Here is an 18524-nt window from a genome sequence, read left to right as displayed (position 1 = left end):
AACTGTACCGAGTCCTGGAGAAAGATCCTGATTTGTTGGCAGACACTCCTGTGCTCAAGGCATGGATAAAGTGGGCACATTCCTCTACACAGCCTAACTCAGTCTATGCCAGAGTTCCTTTTAAAATCTGCTGCATGTAATACATCAAGTGTTGATTTTTGACCAATAAAACACCTAGATGGCTCGGTCCTAGCAACTTCAGAGACGGTCTCTCCCCTTGTGATACCAGAGCAATTGCTCTAACTCCTCTCTAATGTAATTGGGAAGGCACTGGGAGTTCTTAGGAAAGGATCTTTGACTCTGGAAATTGCTTCCTGCTGCTGCTGCAACTTGGCTCACCAGAACCTGGAATTGGTGATCTTCCGATGCTGCAAGAACTCATCGGTTTGTTTTCCTCAGACTTTTCCTGAGACGGAGGAAGGGAGGCTATTTTTCTACAGAAGGGTAGATTTAGGGAGGTCTATTTTGTTTTAAGATATTTGGGTCAAGGCCTTGTTAAGAATTTTATTTTGTTAGTGTGTGTGTGTGTGTGTGTGTGTGTGTGTTAGAGGAATAGTGTGATGCAGCTAGTGCTTGAGATAGGTGCAACTACTAAATGTGAATAAATAGAATAAATGTGAACTGCTGCTGTTATATTGTGGGCAGTGCCAGGTTTACAATGGCGCCAGTGGCTCCATGGAGCCGGGCCCATGCTCAGAAGGGGCCCCGGCCTACTCCACTTGCACTGCGCCTCGAGACCTCGCGCCTCCGCCGACCCACCACTTGCTCCTCTTGGCCTGCCTGCCAGCCGGCCAAGGGCTCCTCTGCTCCCCTTGGCCCCACCCCCTTGCTCCTCTCTGCCCCCTGGCAGGACCCCAGTGCACCTCGCTCCAGGCCTGTGGGGCCCTGCCTGTCTCTCCGGAGCTGAGCTGCCTGGGACTGGTGCAGAAGCCTGGCCAGTCTCTGCCTGGGGGGGCAGACAGTGTGGGGGGTTGGCTGGGCCCCTCCAGGCTCTAGAGGGAGTCCGGCCGGGGCAGGTCTTGGCCTGGCTGATCACACCATTCCTGAAGGGACAGAGCAATTCCCGGCCCCGGGACCAGCCTTGGCTGCACTGCGAGCTCAGCTAAGCAGACGCGGTCACCTCCCAGCAGGGCCGGTGAGTGCAGCCAGAAGGCAGGGCATGAGGGAGTGGGTCTCTGGGGAGTCTTTGGGGTGTGTGCTGGCTGTGAGGGGATGGGGGAAGGTGTGTGTGTGTGTGTGTTGGGGCAATAGGGAGTGGGGGGTGCTGGACAGTTGTGGTGGGACTGTAGGCAGGGGTGGTGGTGTGCAGGGCACTGAGCATTTCTGGTGGAGGTCGGGGGGGGCGCTGGTCATAGGGAGTTGGGGGTGGTGGTGGGTCGGGCGGGTCTCTGTGGTGTGGCATGGGCCAGCCCCCTGAGGGGAAGGGGCATGCTGTCATCACAGGGTCACTGTGCATCTGGCAACTGGTGGTTTGTAAATAGTGCCCTCGCACTGGGCTGGACGAGTGGAGCCGCCCCTGTAATGCCATGCCCCTGGCTGGCCCCTTGGTCTGGGGACTGACCTTCCTACGCCATGCTCCATTGCCTCAATGGGGACCCACAAATATGTTTGGTGCCAGGCCCACAAAAGTTTAATCTGTTCCTGATTGTGGGGTGGAATTACCTCATTTTGCAGAGAATTTTTAAGATGTGACTTTCAGGGCACATCTAATCAAAACAAAGTTTTTGGGGAATAACCACTATTCACATGTATGGTGTTTACTTTGAACTGAATGTACTGATTGTGTATCTGAACTGTCATGACAGAAGTTTGATATCCCCATTCAAAGCAGACCATAGTGTAGTTGTAACTTTTCAAGAACATTTTGCTACTTCATTTCTATAAAGAAAAGGATATTTTCTGTATTTCCTTTTAATTAAACAAAAAGAATTTTGCTAACATGCCACTTCTTAGGCCACAAGGCTGAAGTGGAGGGTTTTTTCTTTACTGATTGATGCTTGTTGAACTTAAACTGGAGGAGAAAGATCTATCCTTAAGTGCCTTCTGGTCAAAGGTAAGTAATAACAGTAAATAGAATAATACTTAGCTCTTAGGATAATACTTTTCATCAGTAGATCTCAAGGCCCTTTACAAAGAAGGGTCAGTATCATTATCCTCATTTTACAGATAGGGAAAGTGAGGCACAAAGGGGAAGTGACTTGCCCAAGATCATCCAGAAGGCCAGTAGCAGAACCAGGACTAGAACCTGGGTCTCCTGAGTCTCAGTCCAGTGCTCTATTCACTAGGGAATACTGCTCAAATATAATATAATTATAAAAATATAATCAATCTGCACTCCAGGGGTCTTGCTTTTTAGAGTTCAGAGTACTAAATAACTGCAGTTCTGAGCTGTTAAACTTCCTTCCTACCAGGCTGCATCCTCAACTCTTATGTCCTTTTCTCCAGCTGAGGCATGATGAGAATCACCAATTCAGTGCAACCTCTTTTCATTATTTCCGATGCAGAGTGGCTGTTTTCTTTGCAGGATTGGGAAGTCTATCATGTTTTTTATCGTCAATTACTTTAGAAGATTAATTTTATTATTGTTTTCTGCATATGATTATACATATTCTTGACAGGGCTTTGAGAAAGCCTTACATCCAGGTTAGGCCTTGTGATGTTTGGCTCAGGGAAGGCAGGATACTTCCCTCTCCAAACTGGACCTTTTTCTTCCTTTGCGAATCTTAAATAAACCAGTGTCTGTTTCTTGCAGTTTTCTCTTTCTCCCAGCAGGTGCTCAGGTACCATGGTGAGGGGGGATGTATATAAACCTAGATTGATATAAATGGGAAGGCAACAAGTATTCTCCTCAAAGCTAGGTCTCCCCAGGCTTCCTAAACACTTCACACACCCACTCTCTGCTCCAGAGCAGCAGGACTTCATGTCTGAAGTAAGGGTCCTTTATGCTCCCGTTGATCAGTAAATTAGCACATAAGCACTTCATGTAGGACTCCATCACATTTTTGTAGGAAGATAAATCCTTCTCTGCAGACCTTGGGCTGCAGAACACTCTGCAACATATACTGATATGCTGTCCTGTCTCTTTAAAAGGCTTCCTGTTCTGCAGGAAGAGCAACTCTGGAACTGGGTTATTCAGTAGAATTCACCCTGCAGGGCAGGAGAGATTTTAAAGGACCAGCTGTACTGTGTACAATTCTGAATCTTTGTAGGTGGTCTCGGGGGGGAGGAGACATCAATGATGCAGCATCTGGGTATGTTCTAAATATAACTTTTATTTATACCAGCATCCCAGTCCTGGCAGGTGAATGGGGACAAAGAGCATGCAATCAATCTCTTCTCTCAGGAATCCCAGCTCAGTTCCCAGAGAGCAATTATGCTAGAAGAATTGACTATACATGAAGGCAGAGAGCAAACACTGCTGCTCACACAGCTCCTTCTACCCGGAACCTTGCATAACCCAGACTAACTGTACAGCCAATACCAAATATTTGCTCACACACTAAGTAAGAGAACTTGAAAGACTGTAATAGTGCCACCTGATGACACCTCCCATAACCATAGGAAACCTGCAGTTCTTGATGATTCTCACTGTCCCTAAAAGATGATTTGATTTTAGTAAGGCTTTTGATGTAGTCCCAAATGACATCCTTGTAAGATAAACTAGGAAAATGTGGTTTAGATGAAATTACTATAAGGTGGGGGCAAACTGGTTGAAAGAGCGTGGTCAAAGAGGAGTTATCAATGGCTTGTTCTTAAACTAGGAGGGTGTACCTAGTGGGGTCCCACAGGAGTCAGTCCTGGGTCCATTACTAATCAGTATTTTCATTAATGACTTGAATAATGAAATTTGCAGATGGCACCAAGCTGGAAGGGGTTGCAAGCACTTTGGAGGGGACAGCATTAGAAGCAACAGGACCATGGCAATTTAGAGAATTGGTCTGAATTCAACATGATGAAATTCAGTGGAGCCAAGTGCAAAGTACTATACTTAGGAAGGAAAAAGAAAATGCATAGCTACAAAATGGGGAATAACTGGCTAGACAACAGTGTTACTGAAAAGGATCTGGGAGTTATAGTGGATCACAAATTGAATGTGAGTCAAAAATGTGATGCCGCTGCAAAAAAGGCTAATATCATTCTTGGGTGTATTAATAGGAGTGTTGTATGGGAGATATTGGAGATAATTGTCCTGCTATACTCGGCACTGGTGAGGCCTCACTGGAGAACAGTGTCTGCTTCTGGGCTCCACACTTTAGGAAAGATGGGGACAAATTAGAAAGGGTCCAGAGGAGAGCAACAAAAATGATACAAGGTTTAGAAAACCTGACGGAGGAGGAAAGGTTAAAAAACTGGGCCTGTTTAGTCTTGAGAAAAGAAGACTGAGGGGGGACCTGACAAGTCTCAAATATGTTACGGGCTATTGTAAAGAGGACAGTGATCAATTGTTTTCCATGCCCACTGAAGGTAAGGCAAGAAGTAATGGGCTTAATCTGCAGCAAGAAAGATTTAGGTTAGAGAGTAGGAAAATCTTTCTGACTAAAAGGGTATTTTACTTTGGAACAGGCTTCCGAGGGAGGTTGTGGAATCTACATCACTGAAGGTTTTTAAAAACAAGTTGGACAAACACCTGTCAGGGATGGTCTGGGTTTACCTTCTTGAAGTCCCTTCCTGCTCTACACTTCTATGATTCTGTAGAGGCCGATACACTGCAGTCATTCTGTGTCTGTATATTACAAACAGCTAGTTCGGGCATCAGGATCCTGATTTTCCTTTCTTTATATTGCTCCCAGGAATTTGAGGAAGGGATGTTATAAAACATTGCTGTTCAATGTTAGATACTGGCAGCATGCCAACAGCACTCAGGCTGCCTTAGGAAGTAGAAATCGTAGTACTAGATCTGTACTCTGGTAAATACCATAGGCAGAGCTCTGTTTACTCTATGATCCTAAAGCTGCAGAACTTGCTGTGGAACCTCATTGTGACAGTTTGGGTATCAGCATTGTTAACTATCTCCCCTCATTCATTCTGGAGACTAATTCAGCTAATGTGCCTATGGCATGATCGCTCATTCCTCGACGAAAACAGAAGCCCTCGGAAAAAGAAGCACTAGTTGGCATTCATAAGGTAGGGGAACTTTCACCCCATATTAATATTCTCACTCATGCATATGGGAAGTGATACAGAGGCACAAAACAGGAAAATCCCAATTTTTTTTAACTGTCTGGGAAGGGCTTTGAGCTAGCACCACTACCCCTTTCCCTGTCTGTATGCCCTGGCCTTCTTTACAGCAGTGGAAAATAAACAGGTTTGGTACAGCTAGAGACCAAGGTAGGAAATCAGACTGCAGGAACCAGGGGATGGAAAGCCATTTTATTTGGGCACTCATTTGCTGATGGGCCCTTAATCTGTCACCACTGGTCCTTGCTAATTAGAGCAGAGCTGTTGGTATGGGCTCCTTTGTTGCGTGTTTGTTTCATCAAACCCACAGCAACAACAACTGTTTTAATATGTTGTATTTTTTTTAACTGTTGCAGACTATTTGTGGGTATGTATATGTATTACACATATACAAGAATAAGTTAAAGGAACACTAAGGTTGTAAAGACAAGCACTCAAAAGTTAAGAAATGACTGAATGAAGGTTGCCCATGAAATCTTAATTTGGCCCCCTTGTAGGTGTGCATTATAATAGTCATTAATGACATGATCTCAGTCTATTTTTTTCTCACATGACCCCTGCCTCATTCAGTGCACTGGATGGGATGGTGCTCATTTAATGAGCTGCTATTCAACATTTTCTTTTCTCATTATTCAATGAGTGACATCAGATCTTATTTACTGCACAGTGTTCAAACCCTGTTCTGAAGACAGAATGAATTTCCTCATGGCTTTTTTTATGGTGGTCGTCACTGCAGTATCAGAGTGCTTCACAAACATTATTTGATTTATCTTCACAACACCTCTGCCAGGCGAAGGCTATTGTTATCCTCATTTTACAGGTGGGGAGCTGAGGCACAGAGATTAAAGCCAAAAGTGTCCACTAAATTGGGTGCCTCATCTGAGATGCCTAGGGACCTGGTCTTTTAGAGAACTTAGCACTATATATGTTCAATCCACAGCCCCCATTGACTACAGTTGCAGCTGTGAGTGTTCAGCACTTCTGCAAATCAGATCCCAGGGTTTCCAGTCAGGCACTCAGGAGAGAAGAAACACAATTTGTGATCACCTGTGTATAGTTTGGTTGAAGTGATTTGCCCAGCATCAAAATTCTGTGACTGAAGCAGAAATAGAATCCAATGATCTAAGCCAGCATTGAACTGAGGGCCTGGGTGGACCCTGCGGCTCTTGGTCATTGCATGGGTCTGCCTACCTTGCATGTGCCCTGTCTCCAGGAGGTGAGGGCAGCCTTGCCTCCTGCTTCTCTTTCTTTCTTTGAGCAGGTCATGTGGGTGGCTGCTCCCTGCCCACCCCTCTAGAACTCACCATTGGGTCCCTGTCCTGCCAGCCTCTCTGGCCACCCTCAACAGGCCACCTGTGCCAGCTGCCCAACATCCAGCCGGTCTGCTGCTGAACTGTGCCCAGTGAACATCTGTATGTGATCTTGCTTCATACCAGTCCCTTCCTTGCCCTTGTTGTTAGAGGGCTTTCCCTTCACCCTCTCCCCTGGTTCTTGTCATGCAGACAGAAAGCAGAAGACCAGAAGTCTGAAGTGCAGGCAATTCGATGTTTATTGAGGTTAGTTCCAAGCAAACACATTCATAGCTCTACAGACCAGCAGAATCTGTTTCCCAGTGTTCCGTTCCCAGCTCTGATGCCACAGAGCCTTTATTCCATGTCCTCCTTCCCCATTCCCAATTCCCCATTATCTATTTACCCCCTCCTCCTCCTTAGCAAGCCCAAATATACCTTCAGTGCACGCCCCTAGTCACACGCCTTACAACTTATGGTCATGTTCCATTTGGAAGGGTCATGAGTTGAGGTCTTCATCCCATCCCTTTTGTACCCATGTGGGGGGGGGCGGTAAGGAGTGAGGTTGTGCTCTGGCCAATGCCAGGCCTTTCTTCAGCTTTTAGTGTTTCTTATGCCTCCCCCCCAACCTCCCTTGCCCCTCCTAACTGGTTACTTGGCCTTGCCTGGAGATAAAGAGTTGAGGCAGTCTTTAAGTGTGCGCTCATATATCACATTCCCACCATGCCCAATAACCCTTTAACTGCTCTTATCTATTTCCATTATTCTAACAGACCCATCTGGTTTAGGCAAAAGCAACATTTATAGTATCTGTCTTTGTTTTTAGTAAGAATCCCTTTGTTCACACATATTAGTATAAGATATGAGTATCAAAAAGTCAAACCCAAAATTCTATCCCAGGCTAACAAACAGGCTTATATGCTAACACTTGTGTCCCATCCTGACGCCATGTGGGGGACCTGCTGCCGCCTGAGGAAGGTAAGGGACTCTGATGGGCCAGTCTGTACTCTGCTCTGGTCCCAGGGCCCACTGGAGATATTAGTTGGCAGTTCCTCCATGTGGCCATGGCCACGGGCATGTACTTGGTGCAGTTCATGAACTCTCTTGACACCTGTCCCTTTTGTAGCAAGAGGGAGATGCTAGCATACATATATGTAGGGTGTGTCAGGTTGAAGCCCCTCTTCTGGCTCCTCCAGAACCTCTTACTGAGGTTCTAGCTGCACTTTTCCTTGCAGCTCCTGATTGATGCACATTCAATCCGTGGCCTCACAAATTGTGGGACCTCCTCGTTCACCTCTTCCTGGCACTGGCTAAGATGGCTGTCCATCACACCAGGAGGAGGAAGCATGAAGTGGAGATGCTCTGTGAGTGTGGGGTCTATTTTCATTCTTTGGTTCAATCAAGTCTCCTGGCAGAGTTCCTCTGGGCAGCGTCCACTGACTTCTAAGACATCTTTGAGAGGCAGTGGGTGCTATCCAGGGTCCTCTGATTTTCAACCTTTGACCTCACTCCTGTTCCTGTTTCTGTTTTTTCATTTGTTGTCCCACATTCTCACTTGTGGCCTGGGCTTAGAGGTTCCTCCCCCTTAGCTAAGGGGGCAAGCCTTTAGTTTTGGATGGCCTTAGACCTGCCTGTCTCAGATCAGCAAATAGTACACATGGTCCTACTTCTGCAACAAATGAGGCAGGGGTCCTGCGGGAATTAGCATCCTTTATTGCAGGGGTTCTCAGCCTTTTTCTTTTGGAGGCGCCCTCCCTCAACATGTTATAAAAATTTTACAGTCTGCCTGTGCCACAACAACTGTTTTTCTGCATATAAAAGCCAGGGCCAGCATTAGGGGTTAGCAAGCAGGGCATTTGCCTGAGGCTCACACCACAGACGGCCCTGTGAAGCTAAGTTGCTCAGGTTTTGGCTTCAGCTCCAGGATGTGGAGTTTCGGCTTTCTGCCCTGGGCCCCAGCAAGTCTAATGCTGGCCCTGCTTGGCAGACCCCCTGAAACCTGCTCACATCCCCCCCAGTGGGCCCTGGACCCCTGGTTGAGAACCACTGCTTTATTGTACAAACTTGATTTATCCCCAGAGCACTATCCAGCCTGTGCACTGAATGAGGCAAACGTCTGTAGAAAAAAATAGTATGTGATCATGTAGTTAAAGAATGTGCATAATTTGTATGCACAAGGGGTGTGAATTAAGGTAGTACAGTCTGGACATTCTGGACATTTTCTAACTTCTGAGTGATTGGCTTTGCAATTGGAATGTTATTTCAGTGTAGATTTTTGTGTGTAATTTCCTAGGTTTTTAAAACCAATCAAACTGCAAAACGTGCAGCTTGTCCTCAGCATGGGTCATCAGCAGAGCTGAAACCTTCACATCCACTGCACAGCTCTCTGCCACTGAGCAAACCAAGTAACTGATAGCAATAGTGGATTGTCATCCTCTGCGTGTAGACCAGCATTAGAGGGGGATGAGACACACACTTTGCCAGTTGGTTTCACAGATGCTTGCTGATAGCAGAGGAATGGTAACAGTCAGGAATTTTGTGTTCTAGTCCAAGTTCTGTGGGCAGTGTATCTAATGGTCATAGACCTTCTGCCCCATCCATTCCAGCCAGTGTCTGTCACTTTCCACGCCCAGTGTCAGCTCATACCAATCTCCTCACTTAGATGGTCCCAGTCTCCCGCCCCAAGCCCCTCATGCCAGTCTCCCTTGACCAGCCAGTCCCAATATCCTCTTCAGGGCTCCCTATTGGAGTCCTAGTCTTCTCTCCACCCTAGCTCTTCATCCCAGATTCCCTCTCTGGGTTCCTTCTCATCTAATCCATCTTTCATCCCCACTCTCCTTGTTCCGGTCTCACTTGTAGATTCCTCATCTGAACTCAATCTCTCCCACCCCCACTCCAAGTTCCAGTCTCTCTTCTAGGCCCCTTGATGCTCCGTGAAGTAAACTTTTGCATTATTCCCAGCAAAAGGAAACAATTTAGCATACCTTTTGATATCACAATTCCTGGTTGAAGGAGAGCTAAAACACTTGTCTGTGCTTAAATGATCTCTGTTGACAAAACTTGACTTGTGTTGCTGTAGTTGGTAGCGCTGAGCCTCAGTCACAAAATTCAGCTCTGGAAGTGGGTCCAAAATTGGGGGATTCCTGTCTGGTATTACTATTTGGGTCCATTTTTTCCCCCTTTGAATTTGTAAATCTGCATCTACTAATTTTCCCAAGTGTTATCCTACATTCTTTTGCTAGATTTTTGTGGAAAAATTTCTCTCTTGTAATCCATCAATGCCTCACTGACAGGTGTACCATCCTTCTTCAAATAATAGCAAATTACAACTTGTTGCAAGGGTGTTGCTTTGGAACACATCCTTTTGAGTTTGGGAGGTGGTGATACGTTATGATGAAAGAAAAATGCTCCTCTTCACATCTAACCTGCAACACTTGCTCATGTAGATGAAAGCAGAGTGCCAGTAATGTCTGATGTGCTGAACTCTGATGGTTTTATCCTATGTACAAATGTGCACTACGTGGAAACCACATGAACCTTTTACTTATGATCAGCAGGTATAAAATGTGTAGGGCAAGTGTATCAACCCCGTGTGCCATGCAGTATTCTCCCTTATGATTCTGCCATGCTTGCAGAATTTATTATAAGGTGATTTTAGACCTAGTGTAAAGATCAGTTCTTAAAGTATCAAAAGTTGTACACAAGGTCTGCTTAGAGCAGTGGGAAACAATGGGGAACAAAACTAGTGTCCTGCCCCTTCTCTAGCATTTTCAGTACAATGATCTCAAAGTCCTTTACAGTCATAATTTTTTTCCCCTCAAAACACACCTAAGAAGTAAATAGGTATTACTGTTTTCATTTTACTGATGGTTTAACTGTGAATGCAGCTTATTGTACCACACAGATGACCGGAGCTGCCTCTCCCTGCCCGACATGTTTCTGGCTCATTTGGCTCCTGTCTCCAGCAGCTGGGGCGGTAGTGGGCCACTCTGTTGCTGAGGACAGGGACTGAGTGAGCCGGAGTCCCGTCTCCTTCCAGTGTGCTGCTCCGCCCTTGTCTCTGGCAGCCAAGCCCGGGCAGGGAACGGGCCACTACTGCCTCCCAGCCAGGCGCTCTCAGGCAGAAGCAGCTCTGTCCCTCTCCCTATCTGGCTGCCAGGGAGAGTGGTGAACATGTCAGCAGGGAGGCACAGGGAGAGAAGGGCAGAGCCCCTCTCTCTCTCCCTGCCTCTGGCAGGCCAATCTGGGAGGGCACTTGACCCTCCATACCACACCTCTGTTGTACCAAATGTGATACTTTGACTGTTACCGTGTCTGCTGTAATCCTTGTCAGGTTGCCTCATCATAGGTTTCTGTTATGAGCTTTGAGGACAGGGCCTGTCTTTTTTATCATGTTGTATGTACAGCACCTGGCATAATGAGGCCCTGACCTATGACCACTGCTGCATCACAAAAAACATGATACTAATAATTTATTAACTGACTTGCCTGAAGTTACACAGTGAGTCTCTGGCAGAGCTGGGAATGGAATCCAGGTCTCTAGACTCCCTACCCCAGGCCTTATCTTCGAAAGCATCCTTATTCCAGAAGCAATAAGGCCCTCGTACTTTTGTTTTCCTTTTTTAATGTGCAACCCAAAAACCTTATGGCTAACACAGTTTGGAAGAAAAATCCTAAACACCCATTCATTGTGCTTGAAATAATTTAATGAGTCTGTGTGGGCAATTGCATCTAACTTCTAACATAATTTGGGGATTCAGTATGAATGATCATATTCAAACTCCTCCTGGACACTCAGCTGTTGATGAATGTGCTGAATGTCATTCACACTGCAGTTTTTCCTGCGTGTAACTGGTGATGTCACATTTAACTTCAGACAATTAGAATCTAATCTCTAGTGGAAATTCCAGTAGGCACCATTAGAATCCATCAACTGGTTGGTCTCTGGCTTCAGTTAGAGGAACAGGAACCCCAGGTACCAGTAGCCCAAAAAAAAGCAGTCTAGTGTTTCAGAATCTAGTTGACTAGGTAGAGCCACTATTGTACATGTAGGTGCCATCACAATGCAAATAATGAGGTCCCTTTCAGGGATTGGGAGCCCATTGTCTTAGGCATTGTATCAAAAAGAGGTCTCTGCCCCAAAAAACTTAGGCTTTAATATATGACAAGATGTCAATGGGTGGATGCTACAGATGGGGGAGCACAAGGTAATAATGAGATGATTATGATTAGTGTAAACCAGCAGTCACCAATTGCCAAGTAGAATCCAGCTGAAGATTTTCAAGGGACCCTAGTCTGTTAAAGCTGAAAGCTGTGTCTTAAATAACTACAAAGATACTTTTTCATAGATTTCCAATAGGACTTCGTATTTGTTCTGTGACTTCAATTTCAGGGTCTTTTGGGGATTCTTTTTGCAGGACATATGCATTTTCAAAATGAGTGTGTTGTAATACATATTCATCCTTTTTGAAGCCTTTATGGCGTGCTGTGTAAACAGTGAGCCTGTAAACTTCCATGAACTGATTTCTTTTTAAAGCATGGAAAAAGAATGAGGAAATTAATGTACAAATACATGTCAATCAGGGGCGGCTCTAGGCATTTTGCCGCCTCAAGCACGGCAGGCAGGCTGCCTTCGGCGGATCTCCCACAGGCACGCCGGCGGGAGGTCCGACGAAGCTGCGGGACCAGCAGACCCTCCGCAGGCAGGCCGCCAAAGGCAGCCTGCCTGCTGCCCTCGCGGCGACCGGCAGAGCGCCCCCAGTGGCGCTTGGTGTGCTGTGGCTGGAGCCGCCCCTGATGTCAATAACATTGTGATGACAATAACGCTCACATCAGGAAATTCATAGCTAAAGTTAATGCCCCTCCCATTCTCACCTATTGCTTATTATTTCTGTAGAAAAATGTGTGGGGTGCTTCATAGAGAGACAAGATGTGGCTCCTATCCCCTGGGATGAACTCTGAAACAAAGGGTGGAGGAGGGGTGGAGGGAAGATAACTGATCCAACAGTAAAAGATCATGAGATGAGCAGATACTCGCATCTTGTGAGTTCCTTCTTTACATTTCTTAACTTTGTATATCTTATCTATTGCCCTCGTAACAGCATTTCCCAGTCTTTATTGTATTTGTCCTTACAACACCCTAGTGAGGAGAAAAATATTATTATCCACATTTTACAAACGGAGAATTGACTTGTCTCAGGTCACATATGAAGTCTGTGGTGGAACAGAGCTCAGGTTTCCCATCTTGTAGACTAATGCCCTAATCACTGGACCATCGTTTCTCTGACACACATAGCTATTATGAAGTCTGTGTACATATAACTGTTTGAAGGAGCAAATTCAGTCTAAAGAGCAAGAGTGGGGGAATGAATGTAAGCAACTGAAAACTAAGAAAAAAAACAAGTCTGCAGGCATTTGAAGGGAGAGTATGAAGTTGTATGGCACACTGTATTGCGGAATTAGGCTTCTGGTGTAATAATGGTCAGATACCCAAGAGTGCTAAAAGAGACTATTAGTTGGCCCCTGACATATGCTATTGGTCAGGGTTATATGGCAGGCATCGATATCCTGGCTCCTGTTACATCCGGCTGGATGTCTGAGGTTCCTTAATTCAATACCTGCTCCCCTGGACGAGGGAACTTTGTGGACATTTGATGTAACTGTTTCTTTAGCGCTAAGAGACTAAAAAAACATGCAGCGAAGCACTCAGCGAAATGTGCAGGGATATTTTTTAAAATGGGCACTAGCCATTTAGGAATATACAAATGAAGTTCCTGTGCTCTGACTTCTTCAAAATATCTGCAGTCACTGCCTCAGATAATTAGTTTTAAAAGGAGGGTTTGAAATAACATTAAAGAAATATGGGAGCAGCGCTGTGTGCGTGCTTTCAAGGACAGGATATTAGAGTAACAGCTGCATTGAGGAGAGAACAGAACCAGCTAGTGAACTCAGAGCAGCCCAGTGGTTTTAAACACTGTTCATTCTCTGTTACATTTACCTCAGGCTTGGGAGGTGCCTGGACCCAGTCTCTCATGTTCCGTGCTGTGCTGCTTAGCCAGGTGTCAACCCGAATGCTGCCACTTCTGGCTGCTGTGCTATTTAAGAAGAAAGATACTGAGTTCTCTGACAGGCAGGTAATGTAAATGCGTCGCTAGCAATTCTTTTGCTATATGATTTTGCAACTAGTGAATGAAGAAACTGCAAAACTACAGGCCTGAGCATAGTGCTTATTGGTTTGCATGGTCCCACTGATGTCAGTAAAAGTTTTAACAGTAGTAAGTCCTGCATTTTCCAGTGTATGTTTGCAGAGTCAGGTCCTAACTCTGACCCTTTCAGCATATAGAGTGAGGCCTGGTCTTCATCTAAAACTTAGGTTGACCTTGCTACATTGCTCAATGGTGTGAAAAATTCACACCCTGGAGAGATGTAGTTAAGATGACCTAAACCCCGATGTAGACACCACTAGGTTGATGGAGGAATTCTTTTATTGACTTAGCTACAGCCTCTTGAGGGGGTGGATTTACTACAGCGAGTCGACGGAAAACCCCTCCTGTTATCAGTGTCTGCACTACAGAGGCATAACTGCAATGCTGCAGCTATGCTGCTGTAGAGCTTGTAGTGTAGACATATCCTGAGTGAAATATTTATAATCTCTGGGAGAAAAATGGAAGAGATTTATTTAAATGTTTGCATAACAAAGTTAGAAATATGTTGTTATTAACCATAAACGGTAGTTGGACTTTGCCCATTCTTGTTCCCAAAATCTCTTGTTCCAGGTGCAGTCAGGGAGGGGTGGGGGAAGAATAATTAACTTTGAGGTATAACACTTATTTGCCTCTTTTCTTATTGCTTCACTGTTCAAGTATAGAGCAGGCTTAACTGACTGTTCGGTTTACATACCTGTAAACAGCGATGCAAAATACTTAAGGCTACTGAGCCAGATTACTGCGTTTGGTCTTGTGCTGGGTACGGGTTCCTTACACAGGTGGTAAAATAATGAATGTACAAAATTCTCTCTGCCAAAACAATTCCCCATTTACATCAATAACATTCAAGCTAATGATCTAGCAAATAATACAGGCACTGTGGCTTCGGTCAAGGGTTTTGTTCAGGTTCTCAAATTTTTAGGTGCGACCACAGAAGGAAAAAAGTTATGTTCTTATCTTGTGTTAGCTAACACATGCTAACTAACGTGAAGTAAAATTCTAGTGAAGACAAGGCAGTTTGTCGTTTTCACACATGCTAGTGGGCTGGTAGCATTTATTTTGACCTGCTACCATGTATTAATGCTACAACTAGCTTGCCTTCACAGGGATTTTACTTCATGTTAGCTATGACATGTTAGTTAACACGAGGTTAGAACACACCACTTTTTCCCCTAGTGAAAATAAGGCCTCTATACATTTCAAATCAGTAAAGTCAAGCAACACTTGTAAAGGTTGGAATAAAAAAGTGTGTGTACTTCATTTCTTGTTTTATATCTCTGAGATAAGTCTGTGCAATAATTTGTGTTATTTATTAGCAAATAAATGTTTTGAAGTGCTTTTTCTAAAACGAGCGCATGGCAGCTTAGCACTCATGGATAGCATATAAAGAACATTTTCATAGAATGTTTCTATGAGACATCACAAAGTCTTCAATCTCAGATTATATAGCAATATTCTGACCACTGTAACTACTCCCTGTCCCTTTGCAGGGACTTTCTCATGGTTCATAGTTCTCAAGTTAATGGAGAGAACTAACATCTTAAGATGAGTAGGCAGATCTGAGGTATAAAGGCAGATTACTGAAGTAGGTAAAGAAAGGTAGGCCAATTCTACTCTGCTTAGCCTGATGAGCTTCCACGTCCTGAGTCTGAAGTGGTTCTTAGTTTTCATAGGCTAAGCAACCCATGGGCTGGCTGTTCCCCTATTTTTGTTTAATATTAGCAGTTTTCTTAAGGTGGATTGTGGCTGAGTTTAACATTCAAGTTGATTGTCTTTTCAGCATGAGAAGCACCCGTACTACAATCTCACGGTGAAAGTCCTCAGAGCTAGAAACATTCACAGCACAGATCTGTGTAAGTCCTTGACCAAAATTATACAAACTAATGTTTTTTTCTGTGAACAGAATGCTTCAGTTTCCATAGAACTTGTCTGGCCTCTGTCACAAACACTAAATTAACTTTTACAAGTTTTTAGTCTTAATTTTTTTTAACTGAGGCTGATGTGGAGAGAAAATAGAGAAACAGCCATGATAGTTTCCGGGTACATTAGTAACATGGAGGAACTGTTTAATTTCTAGTAAATTAAAAATGACAAAATTGGTAGGGCAAAAAATTTTGCTCTTCATTTTTTTTCTCTTAAACTGGTGTAAATGAGGAATAACTCCAGCGAAGTAAACAGAGTCACACTAGTGTAAAAAGTAGGGTGAGTGCAAAGTGAATCTGGCCTTTTTTACTTTTAAACCTTCAATACTGTATTAATCTTCTCCTGACCATTTAAAAAAATAATCTAAACAAAATTAAGTGACAGTGTTCAGTTTCTTTAGTCAACTCCCTTTGAAAACATTGCTTTTATTTTCAAATTAAAGTTATTCTTAACTAAAGTTTGTCTTTAGCCTGATTTTCAAATGTGGTTGCATTTATAAAAATGAGCACGTTTGCTGTACCTGAAGAACCATTTGTGCATATAAACAGCAATTTATGCGTGCAAATTAGGTAACTGGGTACCTGACTATCCCTTTGCATATTTACTGAACCTCCATGCACAAATGGCAGTTTATATGCATGTACGCGCGCATACACACAGGTTTCTGCAGACAGAAAAGGTGATTCTTTTTTGTGGGTGCACCTATAGGAATTGTGTGTGGGGAAAGATATGGGAAGAACATAGCCTTTCTTCCATAGCCTTTCATCTAACTGCACTTGTATCTTAGCGCACTGTGCTTAGAGGTGGGGATTATATAATTAACTTTGATAAGCTGATCCTACTGCACAAAGAACCGGTGAGTTCTTCTGAGTGCAGTTTTCCTGTATCTTGATGATTGGCTCCTAGTAGGTTGCTCCAGTCAAGAGGTTGGTGGCTTTGTTCCTGCTCCATCTTCTAGTAGCGATGGGTGTCTGTGTAAACAAAGAAAAGTCCAGTTTAACACCTACACTGGCGCTAAGCTTTATCTGGACTCCATTTCAACAAGAGCTATCCTCACCACAGAAAGATTTCAGTTAATGAGCAATCTGATAGCACAGATTACTTATTGACCAAAGATAACGGCCAAGCTGTGCCTTTCTCTTCTAGGTCACATGGCCTCATGCATTTATGTGACACCATTTGCCAGACTTCATCTATGCTGCCTACAGGCCTGGGTCTGGTCAATCTATGTACCAGACAAGGATCACATCAACATGAGTGACCTTTTTTATTTGGTGGTCAAACCTGGATGGAATGAGAGTTGGCATCCTCTTCATCACTCCCGCCCCTAGTACCACCATCATAAAAGATGCATCTCTTATGGGTTGGGTGCTCACCTGAACAACCACACCGTACCAGGTATTTGGATACTCCAGGAGGCCAGGACTGCACATCAGTCTACTGGTACTGAGGGCGGACTGTATGGCATGCAGACTTCTCTGCAACTCATTTATTCTCTTCATGTCCAAGTAATATTGGGCAACATCACCATGATCTTTTACATAAATGAACAGGACAGAGCAAAATCTCTTCCTCTTTGCCTAGAAGCAGCCAGACTTTGGAACGGGTGCACCAGAAACCACATCACTATCCAATCTACATACCTTCCAAGGGTTCAGTACTCTTTAGCAGACAACCTGAACAGATCCTTCTCTGTAGACTGTGTGGGGAAGATACACAGCTCCATCCTGGATGAGAGATTCATTTAGTGGGAAACACCTTAATGGGAAACAAACAGGAAGCTTCTCTTATAGTGCTCCAGAGGAGCTATGGATTATGGCTCCCAGGGCAATGCTCTCCTGTTGTCATGAATGGACAAACTCAGATATGCCTTTCCGCCTGTTCTCCCATTACCACAGGTCTTGAGAAAGATCCATCATGAAAGGGCAGAGTCATTCTCCTCACACCCACTGGCCCAGACAGTTTTGGTTCCCAGAACTCCTGAGAATGTCAGTTCATCCTCCTCTCAGGATCTGCTTCTTCCTGGATCTCCTTACTCAAGAAGGAGGCAGAATCAGACACCCCTTATCCAGACCCACTCCATCTCATGGCCTGGTGTTTGGATGGGCATCAGAACTAGAGCATTTTGCTTGGCACCCATCCAAGATATTCTTATTCAAAGTAGGAAAGACTCAACTAGGACCTGCTATCTAGCTAAATGGAGATGTTTCTTTCCATGGAGATCTTTCCATTAGCTCTGAGAGATGAGAGCCCTTCTGGCAGACTCACCGTATGCTATTTTTCACACACAAAAGATATTTCTTTCCATAGCAGAAAGGTCACAAGGACAAGGTATATCCTGTCAAAGAATCTCTAAATGGATTTCTGGGTGCATCATCATGTGCTACTAATTAGCACTTGTCCCTCTGCCTAATGGGATAAGGGCACACTCCACGAAAGTACAAGCTGTCTCTACAGCATTCCTGCAGGAAGAACTGATAGTGGATATATGCAGAGTAGCTACAGGAAGCTCCATTCACATGTTCACAAAACATTGCATGCTAGTTCAGGCCTCTGCTGCGGGTGCAGTAGTGGGAGCTGCAGTACTTCAAGCGTCTTTGCAGCTGGCATCCTCACACTTTCCTCCAGGATGAATACTGCTTGCCAGTCACCCATGTGTGGAATACATATAGGGACACACCATCAAGGGCTCATTCACCTGCATGTCTACTAATGTTATATATGCCATCATGTGCCAGCAATGCCCCTCTGCCATGTACATCAGCCAAACCAGACAGTCTCTACGTAAAAGAATAAATGGACACAAATCAGACATCAGGAATGGTAACATACAAAAGCCAGTAGGTGAACACTTCAATCTCCCTGGACATACTATAACAGATTTAAAAGTAACTATTCTTGAACAAAAAAACTTCAGAAACAGACTTCA

General features: G+C 44.5%; 1 protein-coding gene across 9 annotated transcripts in view; it reads left to right on the top strand.

The window, feature by feature from the left end:
• The first annotated feature begins 943 nt into the window (after positions 1-943).
• Positions 944-18524, top strand: part of LOC120405295 (cytosolic phospholipase A2 zeta-like) — a 51801-nt gene continuing 34220 nt past the window's right edge. For 4 of the 9 annotated variants that reach the window (XM_039538810.1, XM_039538814.1, XM_039538804.1 and 1 more), the window contains exons 1-3: positions 11372-11442; positions 13470-13600; positions 15453-15525. In XM_039538810.1, the coding sequence (XP_039394744.1) occupies positions 13499-13600; positions 15453-15525 (175 nt within the window). In that variant the 5' untranslated portion in view covers positions 11372-11442; positions 13470-13498. Of the gene's footprint in view, positions 1136-11371; positions 11443-12376; positions 12510-13469; positions 13601-15452; positions 15526-18524 lie in introns of those variants that run through there. The other 5 variants (XM_039538805.1, XM_039538806.1, XM_039538809.1 and 2 more) reach the window with 5 other exon arrangements.

This window comes from Mauremys reevesii, linkage group 4 (assembly GCF_016161935.1).
Source record: "Mauremys reevesii isolate NIE-2019 linkage group 4, ASM1616193v1, whole genome shotgun sequence".
Classification (NCBI taxonomy): Eukaryota; Metazoa; Chordata; order Testudines; family Geoemydidae; genus Mauremys; species Mauremys reevesii.
The sequence above is the reverse complement of the archived record's forward strand: the minus strand, read 5'-3'. Positions and strand labels throughout refer to the sequence as shown.